Source organism: Lutra lutra, chromosome 9 (assembly GCF_902655055.1).
Source record: "Lutra lutra chromosome 9, mLutLut1.2, whole genome shotgun sequence".
In the NCBI taxonomy this organism is placed as follows: domain Eukaryota; kingdom Metazoa; phylum Chordata; class Mammalia; order Carnivora; family Mustelidae; genus Lutra; species Lutra lutra.
In genome coordinates, this window is record NC_062286.1 from 52,885,608 (window position 1) to 52,908,204 (window position 22,597).

At 35.7% G+C, this 22,597-nt stretch overlaps 1 protein-coding gene across 9 annotated transcripts in view; it reads right to left on the reverse strand.

Moving 5' to 3' along the window:
* The window catches only part of ZNF638 (zinc finger protein 638), a 137,384-nt gene that overhangs the window by 37,519 nt on the left and 77,268 nt on the right, over nt 1–22,597 (reverse strand). For 6 of the 9 annotated variants that reach the window (XM_047744989.1, XM_047744986.1, XM_047744987.1 and 3 more), the window contains 7 exons: nt 16,839–16,877; nt 15,176–15,468; nt 13,599–13,876; nt 12,107–12,253; nt 11,071–11,190; nt 4,556–4,614; nt 4,140–4,192 (listed from right to left, as the gene is read on the reverse strand). In XM_047744989.1, coding sequence (XP_047600945.1) covers nt 4,140–4,192; nt 4,556–4,614; nt 11,071–11,190; nt 12,107–12,253; nt 13,599–13,876; nt 15,176–15,468; nt 16,839–16,877 — 989 coding nt within the window. The remainder of the gene's footprint in view (nt 1–4,139; nt 4,193–4,555; nt 4,615–11,070; nt 11,191–12,106; nt 12,254–13,598; nt 13,877–15,175; nt 15,469–16,838; nt 16,878–22,597) is intronic. The other 3 variants (XM_047744988.1, XM_047744994.1, XM_047744993.1) reach the window with 1 other exon arrangement.

Consider the following 22,597-nt stretch of genomic DNA (forward strand, 5'->3'; position numbering starts at 1 on the left):
GGAGCCTGCTTCTCCCTCTGCCTCTGCCTGCCATTCTGTCTGCCTGTGCTCGCTCTCTCTCCCTCTCTCTCTGACAAATAAATAAATAAAATCTTAAAAAAAAAAATGCAAAAAATAAAAAAAGAGAGAGAAAGAAAGAAACCAATAAAATCTTATAGAAAGAAAAATAATTAAACCAAGGATGACAAATCAGAAAATTTGGGCTATGTTTACCCATGGGTTCAGTTATAACAATACAAACTTAGTTTGAGTCCACCCTGTATTCTTCCTCCTACAAATATTTACTAACCCTTACACTACATTTAAGAGATGGAAAAATAAAATATTCCCTTACCCAGCCAAGTGAAAGAGAGAGACTTCTGAGCAAACTACTAATACCAAATGACTCAATGTATTCAGTATCACTAGAAGGGAACTGGGAGTTCCTAATTGCCTAGGTGAGCCAGGGAAGATATCACAAAGAAATTATATCTGAGATGGGCCTTAAAACATAAACTAGAATTTGCTCCAACTCCACCCCAAAAAAGGAGTTTTATGACATTCTATCTTCAGTACCTTGCATAAGGCCTGGCACCTACCAAGTAGGTACATAGTAAGAGCTTACTGAAGTAAACTGGAATTCAGACAATTCCAAACAAATGGACGGCATAAAGGTGACAAAACATTAAAAAGGAATCTGGGACAAAGGGTAAAGGGTCATTAATTCAATGCTAAAGAATTTGAACTTTCTTCTATGGGTCACTAAGAGCAGAATGATCAGATCTGCCATAAAGAGATCAGTGTAAATAATGAAGCTGGTAAAAATACCAGTCAGGAGGCTATTTTCAAAATTCAAACATAAATCAATTAAAACAATTAACAGTGTGATGAAGGAAAGGCAAAGACATAGCCTGAGGTGGATCTGAAAGAGAACTATTTGAATCAGCCACTGAATGGATGAAAAGAGGAAGGATGTTATTTAAATATGAACTGGATAGGACAGAAGAGAAAAGCCAGGGAAAGGATTACTTACAATTTCTACATTGGATGATGACTGGTGACTGACTGTTAGGTAACATAAGAAAATAAGAGGAGTAAACTTGAGGGAGTAGAGGTCTGTATATGTATGTAAGATGTCACTTGTCCCTAATGCTGCACCAAGATAAAATCAGGAAGACAAGTATGACATAAGAGGAACAGACATTTAGGGAAACCATTAAAGGAAGATAAAAGAGCAATCAAAGGAGATTAAGAACAAGTTTTCATTGTCAGACAGATAGTTTAAGATAGGTGAAAAGCTTTGAAACCATAATTTTAGATCTGAATTCTTACTCCAAGGAAGTCATTTAACCTTGAGTATGTTATTAATCTCTGAATCTGTTTTCTCATCTACAAAATGAGGTAATTTGAAAGATTAAGAAAGATAATGTAAATTTCCTAGTATTAGTGTAACCAATGGCAAGTTTCTTCCCCTTGTTTTCTGTCATCTGGCATAGATTAGGCCCCTTAGGAGACTCTTCTTTTTAACAAATCATTATTTTATTCTAAATAGTTAAATTCAAACTCCAAACTAACCCTGGATCTCCTTTCTCCTGTTATAACACTTTTCACTTTATAAAACATGTTATTTATATACCATGTCACCTCAAATTAGTATATAAGCTACTTGGATATAGAGATCTTGCCTACTGGTTTACTGATGTATCCTAACACTTTATTTTTTTTTTTAAGATTTTATTTATTTATTTGACAGAGAGAGATCACAAGTGGACAGAGAGGCAGGCAGAGAGAGAGAGAGAGAGAGAGGGAGGGAAGCAGGCTCCCTGCTGAGCAGAGAGCCCGATGCGGGACTCGATCCCAGGACCCTGAGATCATGACCTGACCCAAAGGCAGCGGCTTAACCCACTGAGCCACCCAGGCGCCCCTATCCTAACACTTTAAAAAGTATATCCAATTATGAGGATATAGTAGATGCTCAGTATTCTTTCTTTTTAACTAGTGATAGGTAACGGTCCTAAAGTTTCTCTTTTTGATCAAATTATACTTTTGCCTCCTTCATGCACTTCTCTTCATCCTTGCTTATCTGTGCATATAGCTAAAGTCTTTAAAACTACCTAATTAGGGGAACCTAAGTGCCTCAGTTGGTTGAGTGTCTGACTCTTGATTTCCACTCATGTTGTGATCTCCAAGATCAAGCCCCATGCTGGGCTCCACACTCTCAGTGTGGAGTCCGCTTCAGCCTCCCTTCCCCTCTATCCCTCTTTTTTCTTGCTAAGTCGTGGGCACCCATGTGTGTGCACTCTCCCGCTCTCTAAAAAATAAATTAAAACTACCCTAACTGACTTGTCACACTATTCAATCTCACATTGCTGATCTCAAAAAAGAAACCATGCACCCTTTCCTTTCTTACCGGACACTTTCTCCACCCTATTCACCAGCCTATCCTGTCTTTCTACACTTCTATTAGAAGGGAGGGCATATTTGCCTTGAAGTGCTTCTCCCTTACTCACTGTTTTTATTATGTTAGGCCCACTCCCAAAATCTAGACCTTAAACTTAACAATTTCTGAAGTATCCCACTTTCAAATCCATTGACTGGCTGACCTAAGGATATCCCCACTAGGTAAGTCTTTGAGATCTGAAATTCATCAATGCTGAAATCTGAGTTCATGGTTTTTCTCAAAGAAATCACTGCATCTAAGTTTTCCTGTTACATATATATAATCAATATCACCACACTCTTCTAGTAAAAACTACCTGGCATGAAACGTTGAAAATTTTAAATTGTTTTAATTTTATATTTTATCCACTAGAACATTCTATAGAATAAACATTCAGATTTTACCTTCTCACACCATTTTAATTAACATTTTTATATTCGGTCCCTATTACTTTAAAGTGAACCTCAACTGTGTTTTCCCAATAAGATTTTTCTTTTTTCTTTTTTGGTGCAAAAAGGTGGTTTTATTCAAGCATTGGGGTCAGGACCCATAGGCAGAAAGAGCTGCTTCAACAGGATTTTTCACTCTCCCTTTGTCCACTCTACATAAGAATCCTAAACAATTAATGGTTCTTTACTCCCGATGGCAATTTCCCAGAGTCTGTACTGTTACTAGGTCTTACAAAGGAAAAATGGCAAGCACCCTAAGCCAAGTTTCATGAATAATGAGTTACATAAAGCTAAATAGGTTTCTCTCCTTCAGGACTTCATAATGGAAATGTGTCCTGGGGATTTTTTTTTTTTAAGAAAAAAAAGAAAAAGAAGCTATAATACAAATCTGATCCAAAACATCTTTCAGGAATTAGTCTCTCACACACGTATTTTGAGAAATGCTATTAATGAAGTCAAATTCAAAAACTTCCCAGCACACTTCAAAAACTTCTATGAAGTGATTCCCCAATTCTATTACCTTTGTTGTATCATCTCCCTAACTTCTATCCCTCCTTCCCCATACATACACACACACACACACACACACACACACACACACACACACACACACACAGATTGCTGAATAGAAATCCAGAACTCACTATATGCCTGTCTTTCCAAAAGAGAACATACAAAACAATTTAACTTTCTAAATATAGTTTATATCTACTTTATTTTAGCTTTTCTGTCTCATCCTTCACTATCAAGCTATCTCTTCTTAAACTTAAGATGTTTGTTTTGCAGTAACTTCTTTCCAACCCTAAATGGAAAGAGAAAATTCCGTTTATTAAAACTGTATAGAAATTCACTTAGCTAGATTCATAATAAAGACCCACAATGTTTTCCTGAGTATAAAGAAACAACTTTAACACATGAGTGTAACAACTGATCTCTGTTTGGTCTTCTTTGTTTACCTTCTGGCTCTCAGCAAACTTTAAAAATAAAAGGAGACTAAACAAGCAACCTTAACAGGCTTTGTTTTTGTATGTTTTGTCTTACTGGTAGGGGATGGAAGTATGACAAAATTAACCTTAACAGAGATTACCTATTGAACTATGATAGGTATTTTACATATACTATCTCACTGAGTCTTCTAGCTTAATATAGGGGCCAATATTGTTCCCTTCTATGAAAGCACAATAATGGTTTCCTAGCATCATCTTGCAAAGGGTTTCTAGTAAACTGACAAAATATACTTATTTGGAGGAGTATTAAAAGTAACAACTTACTGGCAGAAGCTGAAGTCACAGTTTCAACAGCTTTGGAAGCATCTATATCTTTTCTATTTGAAAGAAGAAAAAATTAGGCAAAGATTGAAATTCTAAGTTCTAAAACTTCTAAAGATGCAAAAGCTTAAGTCTAAAAAAGCTTAGAGATGCCTGCCCGGATCAGTATGTAGGGCATGAAACTCCTCACCTCAGGGTAATGAGTTCAAGCCCCATGTTGGGTGCAGAGCTTACTTAAATTAAAATTTTAAAGAATAAAGTTTAATTTAATTCAATTTAAACAACTGAATTAAAGCTGGAGTCCATTTAAACTGGAGTCAGGATAATAAAATATATTAAAAATGCAGTTGTATAAAAATTTTGCAGTTTTAATTCATATGCACATTCATTCCTGCATATGAAATCATGGAATTACTTACTTTAAAGAAGCTGCAGATGCTTTCTTTGAATCTGAGGTCTTTTTCTTCAACTCTTTGTTCTATGAAAGAAAAAGATTTTGAAAAAGAAAATCTTAGTTTCTTCCCCAATTATAAAGGGCACTTTAGAAAACACACGCATAAAGAAATACAATAAAAAACATTATTATGAGATTCAGAACAATCTGACATATATTTACTGACTATTCACCAATTGTCAAGCACAATTTTAGGTACTGGAGAGGAACAGTAAATAAATAATAATAATTTCAGTAATAAATAATAATAATTATTATATAATTATATTAATTATATATTATATAAAATATTTATATATAATTAATATAAGTAATTATATATAATTAAATAATATAATGATAATAATAATTATTATTATTATTTCAGTAAATAAATAAATAATTTCAAGGGGTAAGGAAAGAAAGACCTCAAGGAAATTTAAAAATACATACATACTATGTCTGTTAGCAACAAGTACTATGGAAAAAACTAAAAGAGAAAGGAAACGGAAGTGCTCTTGTTGGGGAATGAGGAGCAACTATCAATAAGTCTGTTATACAAGTTTCACTGAAAAGGTGATATATGAGCAAACAGCTAAAAGAGGTAAGAGAGCAAATCAAACCATTCCCTGTGTTGAGAGCATTCCAGACAGAAGGAACAGCAACTACAGAAGACTTAATGAGATCCATGCCTATTAGCTTGTTTAGGAAGTACAAAGGATGCGGGGCACCTGGGTGGCTCAGTGGGTTAAGCCTCTAACCTCAGCTCAAGTCATGATCTCAAGGTGCTGAGATGGAGCCCCGAATCAGGCTCTCTGCTCAGTGGGAAGCCTGCTCCCCTGCCCCCCCAACCCGCCTGCCTCTCTGCCTACTTGTGATCTCTCTCTCCCTCTCTGTCAAATAAACAAATAAAATCTTTAAGAAAAAAAAAAGTACAAAGGATGCTTGGGTAGGAAATAGAGGAGAGAAATAGGTATGTGATGGTTACGGGGTAGAGTGTGGGTGGAATGGTGGTGTAAACTCATAAGCCATTTTGAGTACTGGCTTTTCCTCTGAGTGTAATGAAAGGTTCTGAGTCTAGGAATGACAAGATCAATCTGGTTCTATTTTGAAATACAGTCAAGGTGAGTGAAAAGGCAAGGAGAGAAGGAAAATATTGTCATGATGCTACTGTAGTAACAAAGAAAAAATGGTGACAGACTGGGCCAGGGTAACAGCTATTAGATCCTGAAATGTCATGGTATTATTTGAAATGTTTTTAAAGACAGTGATAAGAAAATGTAGATCAATAGTAAAAGATGGAATTAATGAATTACAAAGAACTGATCTTTCTTCCATTTAACCTTGAGAATGTGTTCCTCTGCTAAGACTAGACTATTCCTTTTCATACTTAAACTGTTTCTGCCTGAGTCACTACAGGCTGCCCCTGCATAAATCTTCAACAGTATTAAAGTGGTGTCCACTTTGTGGAATTTCAGTTATATGCAAATGGAGCCTCCCAAATATATCCACCAAGTCTTTCCTCTTTATCACTAATAAGATAAAGATATCACTAATAATCACATAAGCAACAAGAATGAGAGCCCATCTGTCCTGCTCATCACTCTATCTACTCCAGATACCACAATGCCTGACATATGTAACAGATTTTTAAGAAAGGTTTTCAGTTGAAATGAAATTAAACTCTCATCCGATGAATTCTTTGGCTTTATTTCCTCGTTACTCATTAGATTTTTCTATAATGTTCAAACCACTGATAACTGTTTCCCAGCATTGTTTTCATTTCCATGCAATCTCCTTGGATCTTAGCTGTCTACTCTGGCTTTTAGATATAATATTGCCATGAATCTGGCTGAAAATACCAAATTAAAATTTTAAAAGTGTTGTTTTCATTTTGTTTTTGTAGAGCTGAGCTGCAGCATTATTTCACAGTTTCAACAGAAAATCTGATACTCTTTTGTAGATCAAGTGTCCTGCTCCATTAAAGAAAATTTTGAGAGTATGGACTACTGTCCATTTCTATGGGGAAAAAAAATGCTTGCTTTCATCAGATTCTTGGTAGTGGTGGTAGCGAAGGTAGCTCAAAATTGGCTCAAAATCAGTACTAAGAATTGATATCTATACTGGCTTATAATTAAAGAAAAGGTAATTCAGTTTGTTAGACTTGGGCAGATTCACATTTTATTTTTTTTATTTTTTTTTTTTTTTAAAGATTTTATTTATTTATTTGACAGAGAGATCACAAGTAGATGGAGAGGCAGGCAGAGATAGAGAGAGAGAGAGAGGGAAGCAGGCTCCCTGCCGAGCAGAGAGCCCGATGCGGGACTCGATCCCAGGACCCTGAGATCATGACCTGAGCCGAAGGCAGCGGCTTAACCCACTGAGCCACCCAGGCGCCCCAGATTCACATTTTAATCCTTCAGGTTTAAATACAGGGATGTGGGCAATTTTCACCTTTTCTGTAACACTTCTTTATTGATTTGAAGAAACAGCCAAATGGAGAGACTATACTTTGAATCAAAGCCAGAGTCAAAGACAGTCCTAACATGAAGTATCAAATGTGGGCAGAAACGTTTTGTCTTAGTTTGACTATTCATGCCAAAATTAAGATCTGGGCCAAGAAAGCTACAGCACTGCCTTTGTTCCTAGTCTGGATTCCCAGCCTATTTTTGGCTTGCTCTGGCAAGGAAATCTGATGTCTTCCCCTGTAATAAGAGGCTAAGGTTATCTGTACACTTCCAATCTTAAACAGCTATGGCTGGAGTTCTCTATGCGTTCTCCTCCAATCAGTCCCTAGAGAGGCTACTTGATTACAACAGAGGGGTCATGAGTTAGCCCCATCCAAACTATATTTAGTTGAAGAATATCAAATTTTTGACACATAGATGGCATGTTTTCTAGATTATAGGGCTGACAGCTTCCCCTGTTCATTACTATGAAAATCAGAATAGTAAACATGGCTGGCTCTTTCTGGACTTCTGTTGCTACCTTACCAAAACGTTATCAAAGAGAATTATTTTAATCTGACTGAAATATTCTAATAACCTAGATGTATCCTTATCCATCCATCTTCCCAGATTAAACTTTTCAGTATTAAAAAAGAATTACTTTCTCCCCGGTTCCAAAATTTAATTATCAGCCAGGTCTTGCTTGAAAGTAACTGGTTTAAGCTATTATTTCTCCTTCCTATCTCAAGTATACTAACCTACCTGAAACCATTACTATCATTACAGTAAACTGGCTGGCTAGATGAGTCTTCTAAATGGAGTTCATTGTGTTTAGGTTTTTTTTTTTCTCTTCTCCCCTTTAATCACTCTGCTAAGCTTGCTTTCTTTGCCTTCCTGTCATTTGCCTAATTCATTCTGCAGCTCACTCCCAAATGAATCTATTTAATCTATCCATTTTGCATCATAACTCTGTTCAAAACCTTGAATAAAATTTAACTGTCTACAGGATAAAGCTTACATTCTTAAATTATACATTTAAATTCTTGCTTCTCCCTAACCTCCTCTGCAACGAGAGAAGGTTGTATGTCACTGTTCTGGTAAATCAAATGTAGGTAAAAGTTGCTGAGGAACTCATTCTTCCACAAAAAAATAAATAAAAAATCTTTTTAAAAAATCAAAATTCCTTTTGCTTTTATTTCCTTTATTCTTTTCCTTCTGCTAGGAAGATAAAAATGATGCCAGAAGGTACAGCAACCATCTTACAAATGAGTGTGAAAAGTACATAAAGGTGGTGAATCAAAAAAAACAAAAAGCCTGGGTTCCTCATATTATGGAGCTGCTTCACCAGCCATGGGCCACCTACCTCTAGATTTTCTATTATGATATAAATAAACCTCTTATTCCTTTCATAAACCACTGGTGAAATTTCTGTTAGTTGAAAAGATAAGAAATCCTAAGTGATAAAATTGTTAATAACTATTAGGTTACCATAAAACTTATTATTCAAATCAGGACAATGGAAATAAATAGATGGCATGTAACAGATGTAACCTAGGATCATGGGTTACTCTAGTAGTAACTAACCAGAGAACATAAATGAAATAAAAAATATAGATCCTTTATGGAATAGCAATTTAAGTAGTAATTATTATATACACAAATAAATATATCAGTAAGAAATAAACTTAACATCTCCTCTAAAATGTACACTATGGAAACATTACAAAAGAACATTATGAAAAGACACTAAATGAAATCTAAATAAATGGAGACAATCCTGCTTCTGAACAGAAAGAGTATTATAAATCATAAATATAAATTCAATACAATATTAAACTCCCAATAAGATTTTTCAGAGTACTTACATAGATTCTAAAACCAACAGCAGGAGTAAATGTTCAAAATTAACCAAAATAAAATTTTTTAAAGATTTTATCTACTTATAGATAAATAAATTTATAGATAGAGAATGCATGTGTGTGTACACGAGAGCATGAGCAGAAGAGGAGCACGGGTGGGGGAAGGGAAGGGGAAAGAATTCCAAGCAGACTTCACGCTGAACATGGAGCCCAAGGTGGGGCTCGATTTCAGGACCCTGAGATCAGAACCTGAGCCAAAACCGAGAGTTGGATGCTTAACCTACTGAGACACCCAGATGCCCCAAATAAATTTTATTTTTTCAAAATAAATTTTAAATAAAGAACAAAGAAAAAGAATTCTACTGGGAAGATAGGTAATTATGTAAAATTATAATAACATAAGAACTGAAATTACATAGTATTATAATAGAAATAAACAGACTGATCTAACAATAGTCTGATAGAGATCTATGTGTATAGGGTAATTTATACACATAAAGATAGCTTCTGAAATCAATGGGGAAGAACCAATTAGGTATAAATGGTGTTGCACTAGTTGGTTATCCATTTTAGAAATAGTATTGATCCCAATAACACACTGACCACAACTTATAGATAAAAATAATAATGGAATTATATCTTTTTGGCACTGGTATAGAGAGGTCTTCTAAAGACAAAAGAAAAAAAAGCAGAAGCCATTAAGAGAGGAAAAAATCAACTTGAGTACACTGAAATCAAAAACTTTATATATGGATATACATATAAACAACATATTGGAAGAAAATATTTCTCATAAGTAATATAAAATTGGTATCCAAAATCATGAACACCTTCAAATTAAGCTTTTTTAAAAAGGCAAATAACCCAACAGAAAGATGGGAAAAGCTTTATACAACTCATTAATGCAGTAATAGCTATCATATTAAGATACTGAAGTTTAATAATAATCAGGAAAATGCAAATTAAAGCTCGATAACGTATTTTACATACTGGATTTTTAAACTGCAAATACTTAGATATTGTGGATAACACAGAAACACCAGTCCTCTCATTATTATCAGATTACATTCTTATAGCTATTTAACAGGAGATCTGGTATTATTGCATGTTCTGCAACCCAGCAATTCCACTATAGATATCACTTTAAAAATAGTACCATAAATACATAAGGCCTGTAAAAGCCATATACAAGGAAATTAACATAGTAGTGAAAAATTAAAAATAACCTAAATATCACATCCATACGGAACTGGTAAAATAACTGTGGTATGTTCATACAAAGTGATACCACAGAGGAGTTAGGAAGGAGGAGGAAAATCTGTATGTACAAACATGGTTAGATCTCCAAATCAAATTGCTGACTGAATAAATGTATACTACAGGGGTGCCTGGGTGGCTCAGTAGGTTAAAGCCTCTGCCTTCGGCTCAGGTCATGATCCCAGGGTCCTGGGATGGAGCCCCACATTGGGCTCTCTGCTCAGCAGGGAGCCTGCTTCCTCCTCTCTCTCTCTCTCTCTCTCTCTCTCTGCCTGCCTCTCTGCCTACTTGTGATCTCTGTCTGTCAAAAAAAAAAAAAAAGTATACTACAAAACCCCTTTAGACATTCTTCAGCAAATACAATAATTACCTGAAAAGAACACTCATACACAAAGTAAAACTCACTGATATTTAAGTACTTCTGTAGACATCAATAAATTTATAAACTAAACCATAAAAAATTATCTAGAAAGGCTAAATTAATAAACGGTAATATTTCTAAGGAAGCAAAAGGTCCAAAAGAATATATACATTGTAATTCTGTTTATTTAAAGTTCCAAACAGGCAAAACTCAACTATGGTATTAGAAATCAAGTTAGGGGTTACTTTTGGGCAGAATGGAGGGTATAAGGATTCAGAAGAAATATGCAAGGGGCTTCCAGGATGTTCTCAATGGTTTTTTGTGACCTAGGTAGGTTTCAGAGATGTTTGCTAATTTTGTTAAGCATTTTCTCCTAGTGTACTGCTTGCCATTTAACATTGTTTGTAGTGCTATTTATGTAGATATAAAGTTGTTAAATTCAACGTATTTCAATCCATATGCACACAATCTACTGAGTGAACATTTATGTTCTATGCATTTTTCTATATGTATCATACTTTATAAAGTCAAACTTAATTAACAATAATGAGACACGTTTGATCTAAATCCAGTTTACCTGTTTTTTCTTTCCTGGAACACATATTTTCACATTTTTCCCTTTTATAAGAAGAGGTGTTGTTTCAGTGTACTTCATGACTGCAGTAACCGCCTCTCTAAACTCCATTTCCAAATAAGCCTAAATAAAACGTATTACATTTTTAGTCAAAAATCTAATTCAAAACTCTCTGCATGCCTCAGTACTTTTTGTGGAACATAAAACTATGAAATTACCTCAAGTCCTGGTTGCTTTTACATCTTTTTGTTTTGCTACGTTATCACTTGATCTCTAGGGTTAGTTTTCATACATGAAATGGACATTTAACCTTACAGAATTTCTGTACCATTACCAAGATAAGAAGAGGGGAAACAAGGGTCCATGGCAGGCTCATGGAACAATGAGAAATAGGAAGGCAGGGCTCATGGAATAAATGGAGAAAAGACAGGATTTGGCCTTAGTTGCTGTAAGCCTGACATTTTTAAGGCTTACTGAAATAAAGAACACTACCAACTACATTCCCCTGTTTCGTCTCACAATTTTATCTTTTTCTTAGTATGGAGTTGTTCATAATTCTGATGAACTTTATCGTGTTGAGTTACAGGACTATATATAACCCACATGTAAAAAATACTGTACAACAAAATCATTTTTTAGCATCATCTTAACCAGTATGCTAAAGAATTGGAAAGCAAACTATAACCTGCCACCTGTTTTTGCAAATGGTTTTTTTGAACACGGCCATACCCATTCATTAGTACAATTTTGGCTGCCTTTGTACTACAATGGCCGAATCGAATAGCTGCAATCCTATGGCATACAAAGCCTAAAGTATTTACTATCTGGTCCTTTACAGAAAAAGTATGCCAATTCCTGTTCTAAAAGATATAAAATGGTATTTGGGGACCTTGTTCACTGGAATTCAAGCATTTACATTAACTCTCAATTAACAATGACATATGTAGTAAAAAGTGCTAAAAGATCTTCATAAAGTAATAACCAGACATTATAATGTAGTAACTTTGTATGTATTTTTAGAACGGAGTGACTGACTCACTTCTTTCCTATAAGGAACAACGAGGACATCATTAACTTTTCCAAATGGTTGAAATATTTTTCTAATATCTTCTTCAGTGCAGCCATCCTCTGGTAATTCAGATATAAGAAGAACTGAACCATAATGTGAAGACTGGTCCTTCCGAAGCTATTTTTGAATGAAAGGAAATTAAAAATAAACCAAATTAAGCCATGAAGTACAAAAATAATAATTCCCAATATAATTTCTGCCATTAAGCTACATCCTTTAAACAGCCTTCTCTAAATATTTTAGCACAATTAAAAAAATTTTTAAATGCTAAATAAAATAGTAAAAGATAGGTTTTATATTTTACCATTCGACCCTAACAGTGATCAGAGCTTATTGGTAACACAATCATAGATGCTCTTTTCTGTTTAGAAGCTTTCTGTAACAAACAAGACCTATGGAATGGTCCAAAACTACTGAAGAATACTTTTCTACATGAATCTACATGGCCCATCACTAAGAAAGATAAAACTATAGCTTTGTGCACTTTGTGTTTTATAAGCTGCAATGATATCTAGATAGAGGTATACTATTTTTAAAACTTATATATAGCATGTATAAAATCCAAATTTCCTGTAATACCAAATTTATCAACTGTATTAAAAACTGACTTAAAAGAAAAGTCCCACTGCCACCATCTAGAGTTTTGAAACAAATGAATAATATAGATTAATTTAGCCTCTTCAAAATCTTCTCTACTAAAATTTCTTCCTAACACTCTTCAAAACTGCGTAATTACGTGTTGATTATTTTAAGTCTATCCGTCTAAAAATAAGCTCTTTAAAGGCAAGGATTTATAGCTGTTGAAAATATTTAGACAATGTTAAGAGTAATGTATACCTAAATACCTGAAGACTTGTTAATATTACATTAAACATCTGATAATCTGCTAAACACTGACAACTGTTCTAATGTTCTCAAGATACTTTATGTAGAATAATACCTCTCAGTATTTTAACTAGTAGGTTACAGTCAAAATATATTAATAAATCAGTACTAGAAAACAGGCTATTCTATATTGGACAAGAGAGTATTTGACTTCTGAACTATACTGCAAAAAAGTAAAAAGTAGATTAAAAATGATCAATTCTCAGTAGAGACTCACTATTACAGCTTACTGACAAAGATTACAAAAAAATCATTAATGTTGCTGGTGTGATTACATTCACTTCCCCCACCAGATAGCAAACTCATCACAACAACCTGCCTGTGTGGTTAGCCAAAAACAAACCATCAGAATGTTCTCACTTTTGATACATCGAATGCCAAACTGCTAGGATTTGACTCAATGGACTTAATGGACTTTTTCTAAATTCGTAAGCGCAATCAATAAAATATTCCAAATCAACATAATTCAACAAGTTACGATTTCAAACTTTTAAAATATGAAAATAAAAAATTCAAGCAACTTTTTTGTATCATAATGACACATGTATGTACACACTTACATTAACAAACTACTGACCTTACGCTGGAGAGAAACAGGTTTTTCAGACACTGGTTTACATTCTGGTAAGGTGTCATCTTCAATATTCTTGGCTTTGTAACGAATAGAATGTCCCCCTAAATTTGCATCACTCTTTGCAAGGTTTGTAGATTTAACTGATGCCTTTGATCCACTGCCCATTTTTGGCTTTGGGGCTGGTGAAGGTCCTTTATCAACTATTTCAAGATGTTTCTGTTTATTGAATTCTGGCCCATGCCCAGATCGTTGTACTACATCTTCTAATGCTTTTTTTCTATCTAGTAAAAAGGACATAAATGCAACTTCAACCAAAAAGAACTTAAGATGAAAACCACATTATTTTATAATATAAAATCACATTATTAAAGAGAGAATAACTTCTTAATTGCCCAAATATTTATCACACAGAGCCACTGTCAAGCCAGACAGGAATCAAATATACACAAAACAATTCTCAGTCTTTAATTCTTCACTCATGATCTTATCTTATACCAATGGTCCTCAAACTTTTGATTTTCAGTATCCATTTTCACTTTTAAAAACCGAAGACTCCAGGGGTGCCTGGGTGCCTCAGTGGGTTAAAGCCTTTGCCTTCAGCTCAGGTCATGATCCCGGGGTCCTGGGATTGAGCCCCACATCGGGCTCCCTACTCAGTAGGGAGCCGCTTCTCCCATTCCCTCTGCCCCTTCCCCCTGTTCGTGCTTGCTCTCTCTCAAATAAATAAAATAAAATCTTAAAAAAAAAAAAAAAACCAAAAACCTGAATTCTCGTATCTGCTTCTGCTTCCAATCTGATGGATACATTGCTCTGGTTGAAACATATAAAGGAAACTCAGCTTCACATAGTTGTAAGACCCCCTGGTCTTGGAGACCTTTCTAAAAAGATCTCAGAGAACACATATATGAGCTATTTCTAGAAATGTCACTAAACCAATATTAAGACACAGGTCGAAAATAGGAGAAATTGCAAAAAAAACTTTTAGATTAATTCATGGGCACACTAAGATGTTGGTATATCAGTGGTTTTTAAATTTGATTTTAGGTAAATACATACACTCTTCCACATTTCTTCTGATAGTTAATAAAAGGAAGAAGAATGGACTAGGTTGGGATGTGGGTCAATTTCACATAAAATTCTAAAATATAGTAAAATAGAAATTCCATTTCTAGCTTATTAAAATAGCTAAGAAAAACAGCTCAAAATATCAGCTTTTGTTAGATCTTTTCTTTTTTAGATTTATCTATCTGAGAGAGAGAGAGACAGCGAGAGAGGAACACAAGCAGGAGAGGGAAAAGCAGACTTCTGGCTGGGCAGGGAGCCCAATGCGGAGCTCCATCCCAGGACCCTGGGATCACGACCTGAGCCAAAGGGAGATGCTAAACGACTGAGTCACCCAGGCACCCCAAGTTTTGTTAAATCTTGACCGTAGCAGATTATGTCATGTTTTCAAACTTACTAAAAATACAGAATTTAAAAATTCAAACACAAAAAAAAACCCTAAAATATTTACTCAAAATAAGTAAATTTATTATGTTATATACTATAGTATATATTATTATTCATAACCATAAGTGTACCTGATGATTTCAATGATCTCCGTGATGTCCTTTCAGGGCTAACTGATCGATAGCATTTTGGACTACCTCTAAATGGATTTTTCATTCGATATGGTGAACGGGATCTGGATCTGTATCTGGAAATGAAACGATGGCAGATTTTTGGACTTCGACTTCTTGGTCTGTATATATAGCGTATAGGGCTTCGAGATCGGCGGAATCTATGACTTGAGCTTGATCTTCTAGAATGTCTAGGACTGGGGGAATGAGAACGTCTTCTTGGAGTTTCATTTTCTTTTCTATTGCCTTCATTTCTATAAAGTATGGGGGGGAATCACAAGATTCAGCAATTTAATGTAAATTTAACTTATATGACAGAGGCTCCTTCTTAACAACAGACTATAAACACCACCAAACTCTGATAGCATATATTTATTTAAAACAAAAACCTATTTGTTATGACACAATTCACCCTCATAGATAAAGAAAGAATAATCAGAACAGATGCTCAGTCCTCAAACTGCTTGGATCCCTGTTTTGCTAATATATAAAAGAGGACCCTCTATCAATTTCTTGATCTTTTCCTATATCATTTTATAGTCAACTATATATTGGAAGTATTAAGTTATATAAAGGATTTAAGAAATGATTTACATAAACAAATGTTTTCAACATTTTCCCCCTTGAGAGATTATGCCATCTACAAATATTTCTTTGATTGCTGTTACTTTATGTACAAACATTAAATACAAGTTTAAAACTTATTTATATACAAACATTTTGTATATATATATAAAATGTTTATATACAAATATACAAAAAATGTACAAAAATGTTTATATACAGGGGCACCTGGGTGGCTCACTGGGTTAGAGCCTCTGCCTTCGACTCAGGTCATGGTTCCAGGGTCCTGGGATCGAGCCCTGCATCTGGCTCTCTGCTCAGCAGGGAACCTACTTCCTCCTCTCCCTCTGCCTGCCTCTCTGCCTAATTGTGATCTCTGTCTGTCAAATAAATAAATAGGATCTTCTAAAAAAAAAAAAAGTTTATATACATTTTGCATGTATATGAAAATGTTTATATGCAAACATTTAAATATAAGACTTCCTAGGGAATACAAAATTTAATAAAACCACTCCTAGCCTTCAAGACATTTGTAACATAAGACCCCACAAACAAAACAATAACAAAAGCAAGAAGTATTTTCAGAAAGACTAAAAGAAAAAAAGAAAAGAAAGAAAATGGAAGTTCAGAGAGGCAAGCTATCACATTTAAGCTGGGATAATTAAAGAAAGGTTCATAGAGATTATTGCATTTGTCTGCTGTTTAAAAGTAAAAATAAAAAAATTTTAAAATAAAAGTAAAAATGATCAAACAGGAACTCAATTAAAAATAAGACCTTTTTAAAAAAGTACCTGTTTACTTTTTTTTAAACCTTTTTTTTTTGAAATTTTATTTATTTATTTGATAGAGATCACAGGTAGACAGAAAGGCAGGCAGAGAGGGGGGGGGAGCAGACTCCTCACTGAGCGCAGAGCCCGATGTGGGGCTCAATCCCAGGACCCTGAGATCATGACCCGAGCCGAAGGCAGAGGCTTAACCCACTGAGCCAACCAGGCACCCCTACCTGTTTACTTTTAAAAGAAAATCAAGTCTCAACAATATCACTATTAAAAAGAATTACCTTCTTGATGGGAGGATCTCAGGATTCCAATCAGGATACCTATTTTGAGAATAAACAGTATTAATGAACAGTTAAAATGAGACTGTATGTCTCAATCCTTCCCTGCAATGTATCAGCAGGAGGACTGTTCAAAACCTGAGTTTACATAGTAATTTAAGTATGAAAATTTTCTTGAAAGTATGATATTTTGAGTGTCTAATTCAATAAAAAATCAAAGCATTATTCTAGTAGGCAATTCAAGGAAAAGAAACACATTCCCAATACATCAAAGATTTCAAAGTTTCTTAAAGTAAAACAGGCAATACACAGACAAGTGTTAAGATGTATAGAATAGGTACATGACACAAGTGTAGTTAGGGGTTAAAAGACAAGGGCAGTTCATGCACTTTGCAGAACTCCAGGGGACCCCATTCTACACAAAACAACATGTACAGTGCTCTTTACACTGTACCAGGCAGTCCTCGAAGAGATACATCTGGTGGAAGAATTAGGGGAAAATCTGCAGAAAAGGCTACTTTTCAGGTAGCCCTTAAGTCTACCAATAGGCATGGTTCAAGCTAGGTTTGATGCAGTGGCCATACATAAAAGAATTGAGAGGCAAAACAAGTGTTCTATTCCATGAACTGGTCTGGTTGCAGCATGGAAATGATAAAAAGGAATTATGGGTGGGGGTGGGTTGTGGGGGGAGCTGGAAAGGCAGCTCAGAATTACAAACTGTGAAGGTCCTTGAAATCAGGTAAGGAGATTGCACATAAGTAAAAGGTAACAGAGACCCAATAATCATTTCTGAAGTGAAAAGGATACAAGAATATTTTCGGGTCAATTGGAAATAAATATCTGGAACTATGGGGAAAGATTAGGACTGAGATATTTGAAAATTAAGAATGAAGAAGCCTATACAGTATAAGGGTTGTGTTAGACTAACACAGAACATAGTTTGTAGGAATAAAAAGGGCTGAGGACAGAATTTTATGCACATCAACACTGAAGAGTAAAGCAGACAAAGACAAACCAATAAGAGATTAAGTAGTAATCACAGAAAGAAAAAGTACAAGGAACAGTAACATCACAGAAGCCTTAGAAGAAGACATTTTCCTCCTCATCTTTTCTAGAAAACCTGAACTCTAAAGGTCAATTTGGGGGCGCCTGGGTAACTTAGTTAAGTGTCCAACTCTTGACTTCGGCTCAGGTCATGATGAAGATCAAGCCCTGTGGAGATTCTTCCTCTTCCTCTGCCCCACCCCCAACCCTGGCTCTCACACACCCTCTAAAATAAAAAAATAAATAGATAGATAGATAGATAGGTAGATAGATAAATGTATGTATGTATGTATGTATGTATGTATGTTAGTTAATTGGAAATTTTAAAAACATTTTTAAATTGGAAATTAAATCATTAAGACAACTAATATTCAAAAACAAGCTTAATAACCAAGAGAAGAGCCAAGTAAGGAAATGGAGGCAGCCAACTCTTTCAGCAAGTCACCTGGCAAGAAGTCGGGTCAAAACCACAGTAAAAGTAAAGTGGTTTTTATTTGTTGCTATTTGTCTAAGACACTTATAGCAGGTTAACACAACAACAATTTTCAACTTCCTTTTCCCTTGTTTGCCTCTACTACAAAGGCTAAAAAAGCTAAATATTTGCTTTCCTAACCTCCTTGGAATATATAACCAGTGACAGGTTCAAAACAGTGAGACAGACGCAAAACCACTAGCAAAATTCTTCCTGCCTCTTCCCCCTTTATCCTTCTTTGATAGCAGCCATGATGCCTGAAGCATCTTATTGTAACTATAAGGTGACAAACTATGAAGAACAAAAAAAAGTCAACTTTAATCCAGTGTATCTATCACCTGGCATCAATAATTAATTGTCAAAACATGGATAATTCTGTTTCATTTACACTTAGGCTTTTAAAAACTTTCCTCAATCTGTTACCAACTAAGAAGATAAATTTCTATTCTTACGGTATGGTTTAAAAGCAAGACCTCTGGAATCAAGCTATGCTAGGTCTGAGTGTAGGTGCTGACATTTTATGGCCATGTTTCTAAAAGCCAGTTACTTAATGTGAGTAAGCCTTAGCTTTCTTAAATGTACAATGCTAGAAATATGCTGGTTGTCAACACACAGATGTTATTAAATTTCCAGCAATCTCTGGTTTAATGGATTCAAAAGAGCTTGAGGACTATTAGTCAAGAGGTTGTAATAATGTTCTGGATCCTCACTAGTTTGACTGCTAGAATACATGTTTTTGTCTCTGGTGCCCAGGGCAGAAAGATAAAGCATGTGTACTATTCTGCGGGTTGAGGTTGGACTGCCTGTACATTGCATAACAAGTTTAAAATGTGCTTCAGAAGCATGATAACCCTCACACAGGCAGTACAGCACAATGGCAAAAATAATGGGCAAGAACAAAATGACAGTATCTGTGTCCCAATGCAGTTAAGTATAAACGTCACCTATAGTTTCTGTGACAAAAATGTTCAATATGTATTTAATGATAAGGAAACAAACAGAAAAGTACAAAATGTACTTTGGAACATTCTACAAGACAACTCTCCTTTCCTGGACATTTCACAAGAAGTTAACACTGTGAAAGCATACTTCTCAGATCAATGAATGAAGGAATGAAAGAAAGGTAAAGGAAGGTAAGGGAAGAGAAGAAACAAGCAGAGTGGGCTATTCCAGCTTAAGAGACTGCAGTACACGAATCTTGATTGCCTCGTGGTTTGGGAGTGTGGTTAGGGGATAGGTAGGACTCAGTGTGGTTATCACAGATAACTACTGTAGAAAATTTTCCTTATTCTTAGGAGAGACATGTTGAATTGAGGAGTGAAGATACCATGTTTGCAATTTATTTTCAAATAAAGCTTCAAAAAAGCTTAACAGAAACATAAAACAGATGTGGCAAATGATAATAATTGGTGAATAAAGATGAATATATGAATGTTTACTATCCCTTCAACTTCTGCAGCTTAGAAACTTTTCAGAATAATCTGCTGAACAGAAAATGGGCTAGACAGACTAGCTATACCAACTATTTGCTGTGGGACAGCAAGGAAGTTGACTGTCTATGCCACAGTTTCCTCACTGGTAAAATCACAAATAATCATTATACATACATCTCACAAGGTTATTTTGAAACTTAAATGATGTAAAGGACTTAGAATTATGCCCAGCATACAAGAAGAATGTAGCTATTACTGAGAGGCCTGGGTGGCTCAGTTGGTTGAGCATCTGCCTTCGGCTCAGATCATGATCTCGGCATTGTGGGATCGACCCCTGCATTGGGCTCTCGGCAGGAGAGCCTAATTCTCCACCTCCCTCTGCCTGCTGCTCTGCCTACTTGTGCACACGCGCTCTCTCTGTCTCTCTCTCTCTGTCAAATAAATAAACAAAATCTTTAAAAAAAGAATATGGCTATTATTTACTTTTAATACTAAAATTCGAATGCATTGTATTTTTTCTCAGGTTAACCAACCACTCCTGTATCATAATCCAGAAAGATCCAACAAAGACAAAGAGAGAGAAAAGATAATCAGCCTCAAGAAAAGGAGTAAGAACCTAAATATACATCAGCAGGGGAATAACTAAATACATTAAAGTATAGAAACAAAAGGAACACAATGTAGCTTAAAAAAACAAAGAATGGAATAGCATATATTTTGCCATGGAAGGATCCCAAGCACCTAATCAAATCAATTTTTTTTTTTTTGGTCCTTATTTTTTGCAGTGTAGAGAAAGCCAACAAGGAATCATTCAAGAGCACACAGCCTGAAAAAGGTAAATATGTGGGCTAGAATAGTAAAAGTGACAGGCACAGAAAGCACTTCAAAATCAGGGCCTTAAAAAAAAAAAAAAAAAAAAAAAAAAAGGCTATCTACACAGAAGGCTTTAATAGGCATATGTGCCATTTGCTCTAGTCAATTAATGGCAGTGTATGTAGCTAGAATCTTATTAACATTAATGCCAACCTACAGCAAATGACTCACTACCACTTAAATCCCTCACCTTTGTAAACATTAGACATCCTACTGGATATCTATGAGAAAATTTGTGGCTTAGAAGAGACTTTCTATTTACAGTGGCAGCTAGGCCTATCTAATTCAGATGATAAATTATCTCCATATAATAACCTGTGTTTGTCTGCACAGCATCTACATAGGGAAGAAACCACCTCTATTCATAGTCTACATGATTCAGGTTGGGCTTACCACACTCAACAGCAGGAGCAGGTACATGACCCCAACACAGGTAGAGTACCCAATTCTCCCAACTACTGTAACTCATTTCGAGATGGACAACTAACTCAAAGTGGACCAAAAAAGTCAAGCCTAGACTTGGACTTACACAGGAGCTTTGAGGAAAGAGGGTTTTTTGAGGGTATTTTTGTTGTGTTTGTTTTGAATTCCTAGAATTAGTAACTACACAGTTCATTTAAGTCCAGAATTATGGGGGTCATTTTGCTTTGTGGAGGAAGTGTACCTGGGATCTCACGAAGCCAAAGCAGAAGAGAACAGAACAGCCAAGAAACAATTTCTGACCACTCTGATTTTTGTTTCAAAATCCAAATCAGCTGTTCCTGAAACTTTCTTTAAAAATGACTTTGGGGGGGGGTGCCTGGGTGGCTCAGTGGATTAAGCCTCTGCCTTCAGCTCAGGTCATGATCTCAGGGTCCTGGGATCGAGCCCCATATCGGGCTCTCCACTCAGCAGGGAGCCTGCTTCCCCCTTTCTCTCTGCCTGCTGCTCTGCCTAGTCATGATCTCTCTCTCTCTCTGCATCAAATAAATAAAATCTTTAAAAAAAAAAAAATGACTTTGTGGGGGGCACCTGGGTGGCTCAGTGGGTTAAGCCTCTGCCTTCGGCTCAGTTCATGATCTCGGGGTCCTGGGATCAAGCACTGCATCAGGCTCTCTGCTCAGCAGGGAGCCTGCTTTCCCCTCTTTCTCTGCCTGCCTCTCTGTCTACTTGTGATCTCTCTCTCTCTCTCTGTGTCAAATAAATAAATAAAATCTTTTTAATAAATAAATAAATAAATAAAATTTTTTTAAAGATGACTTTGGGGTCCCTGAGTGATGTAGTTGCTTAAGTCTGCAGTCAGACTCTTGGTTTCAGCTCAGGTCATGAGACAGAGCCCTGCATGGAGCTCCACGCTCAGTGTAAAGCCTGGTCAAGGCTCTTTCCCTTCCTTCTCCCTCCCTCTATGCTCCTCCCCCTACTCAAGGTCCTGCCGCCCTTCCTGGCTCTCTCTAAAAAAAATAAATTAGTTAAATCTTTAAAAAATAAATATAAGGGGCGTCTGGGTGGCTCTGGGGGTTAAAGCCTCTGCCTTCAGCTCAGGTAGTGATCTTAGGGTCCTGGGATCAAGCCCCACATCGGGCTCCCTGCTTAGTGGGGAGCCTGCTTCCCCCCCACCTGCCTGCCTCTCTGCCTACTTATGATCTCTGTCAAATAAATAAAATCTTAAAATAATAATAATAATAATAAATATAAAATACAATAAAAGCTACTTTGAATTAAGTTTATCACTTATGACTGGAAGAGTCCTAAATAATCTCAAAATATTTTGGTAATGTTTTCATGAAGAAAACCAAAACCCAAAATCATCTGCCCCAAAACATGTTCCTATCATCAGTTTAGGGACCGGTAACTTCACACAACTGTATCATCGTGTTTAATGAGTACAGGGAACACAACTGAATTTTGTTACTCCATGAGATATATAAGAGATTCCTGCTGAAGTCACACTTTTCACCTTC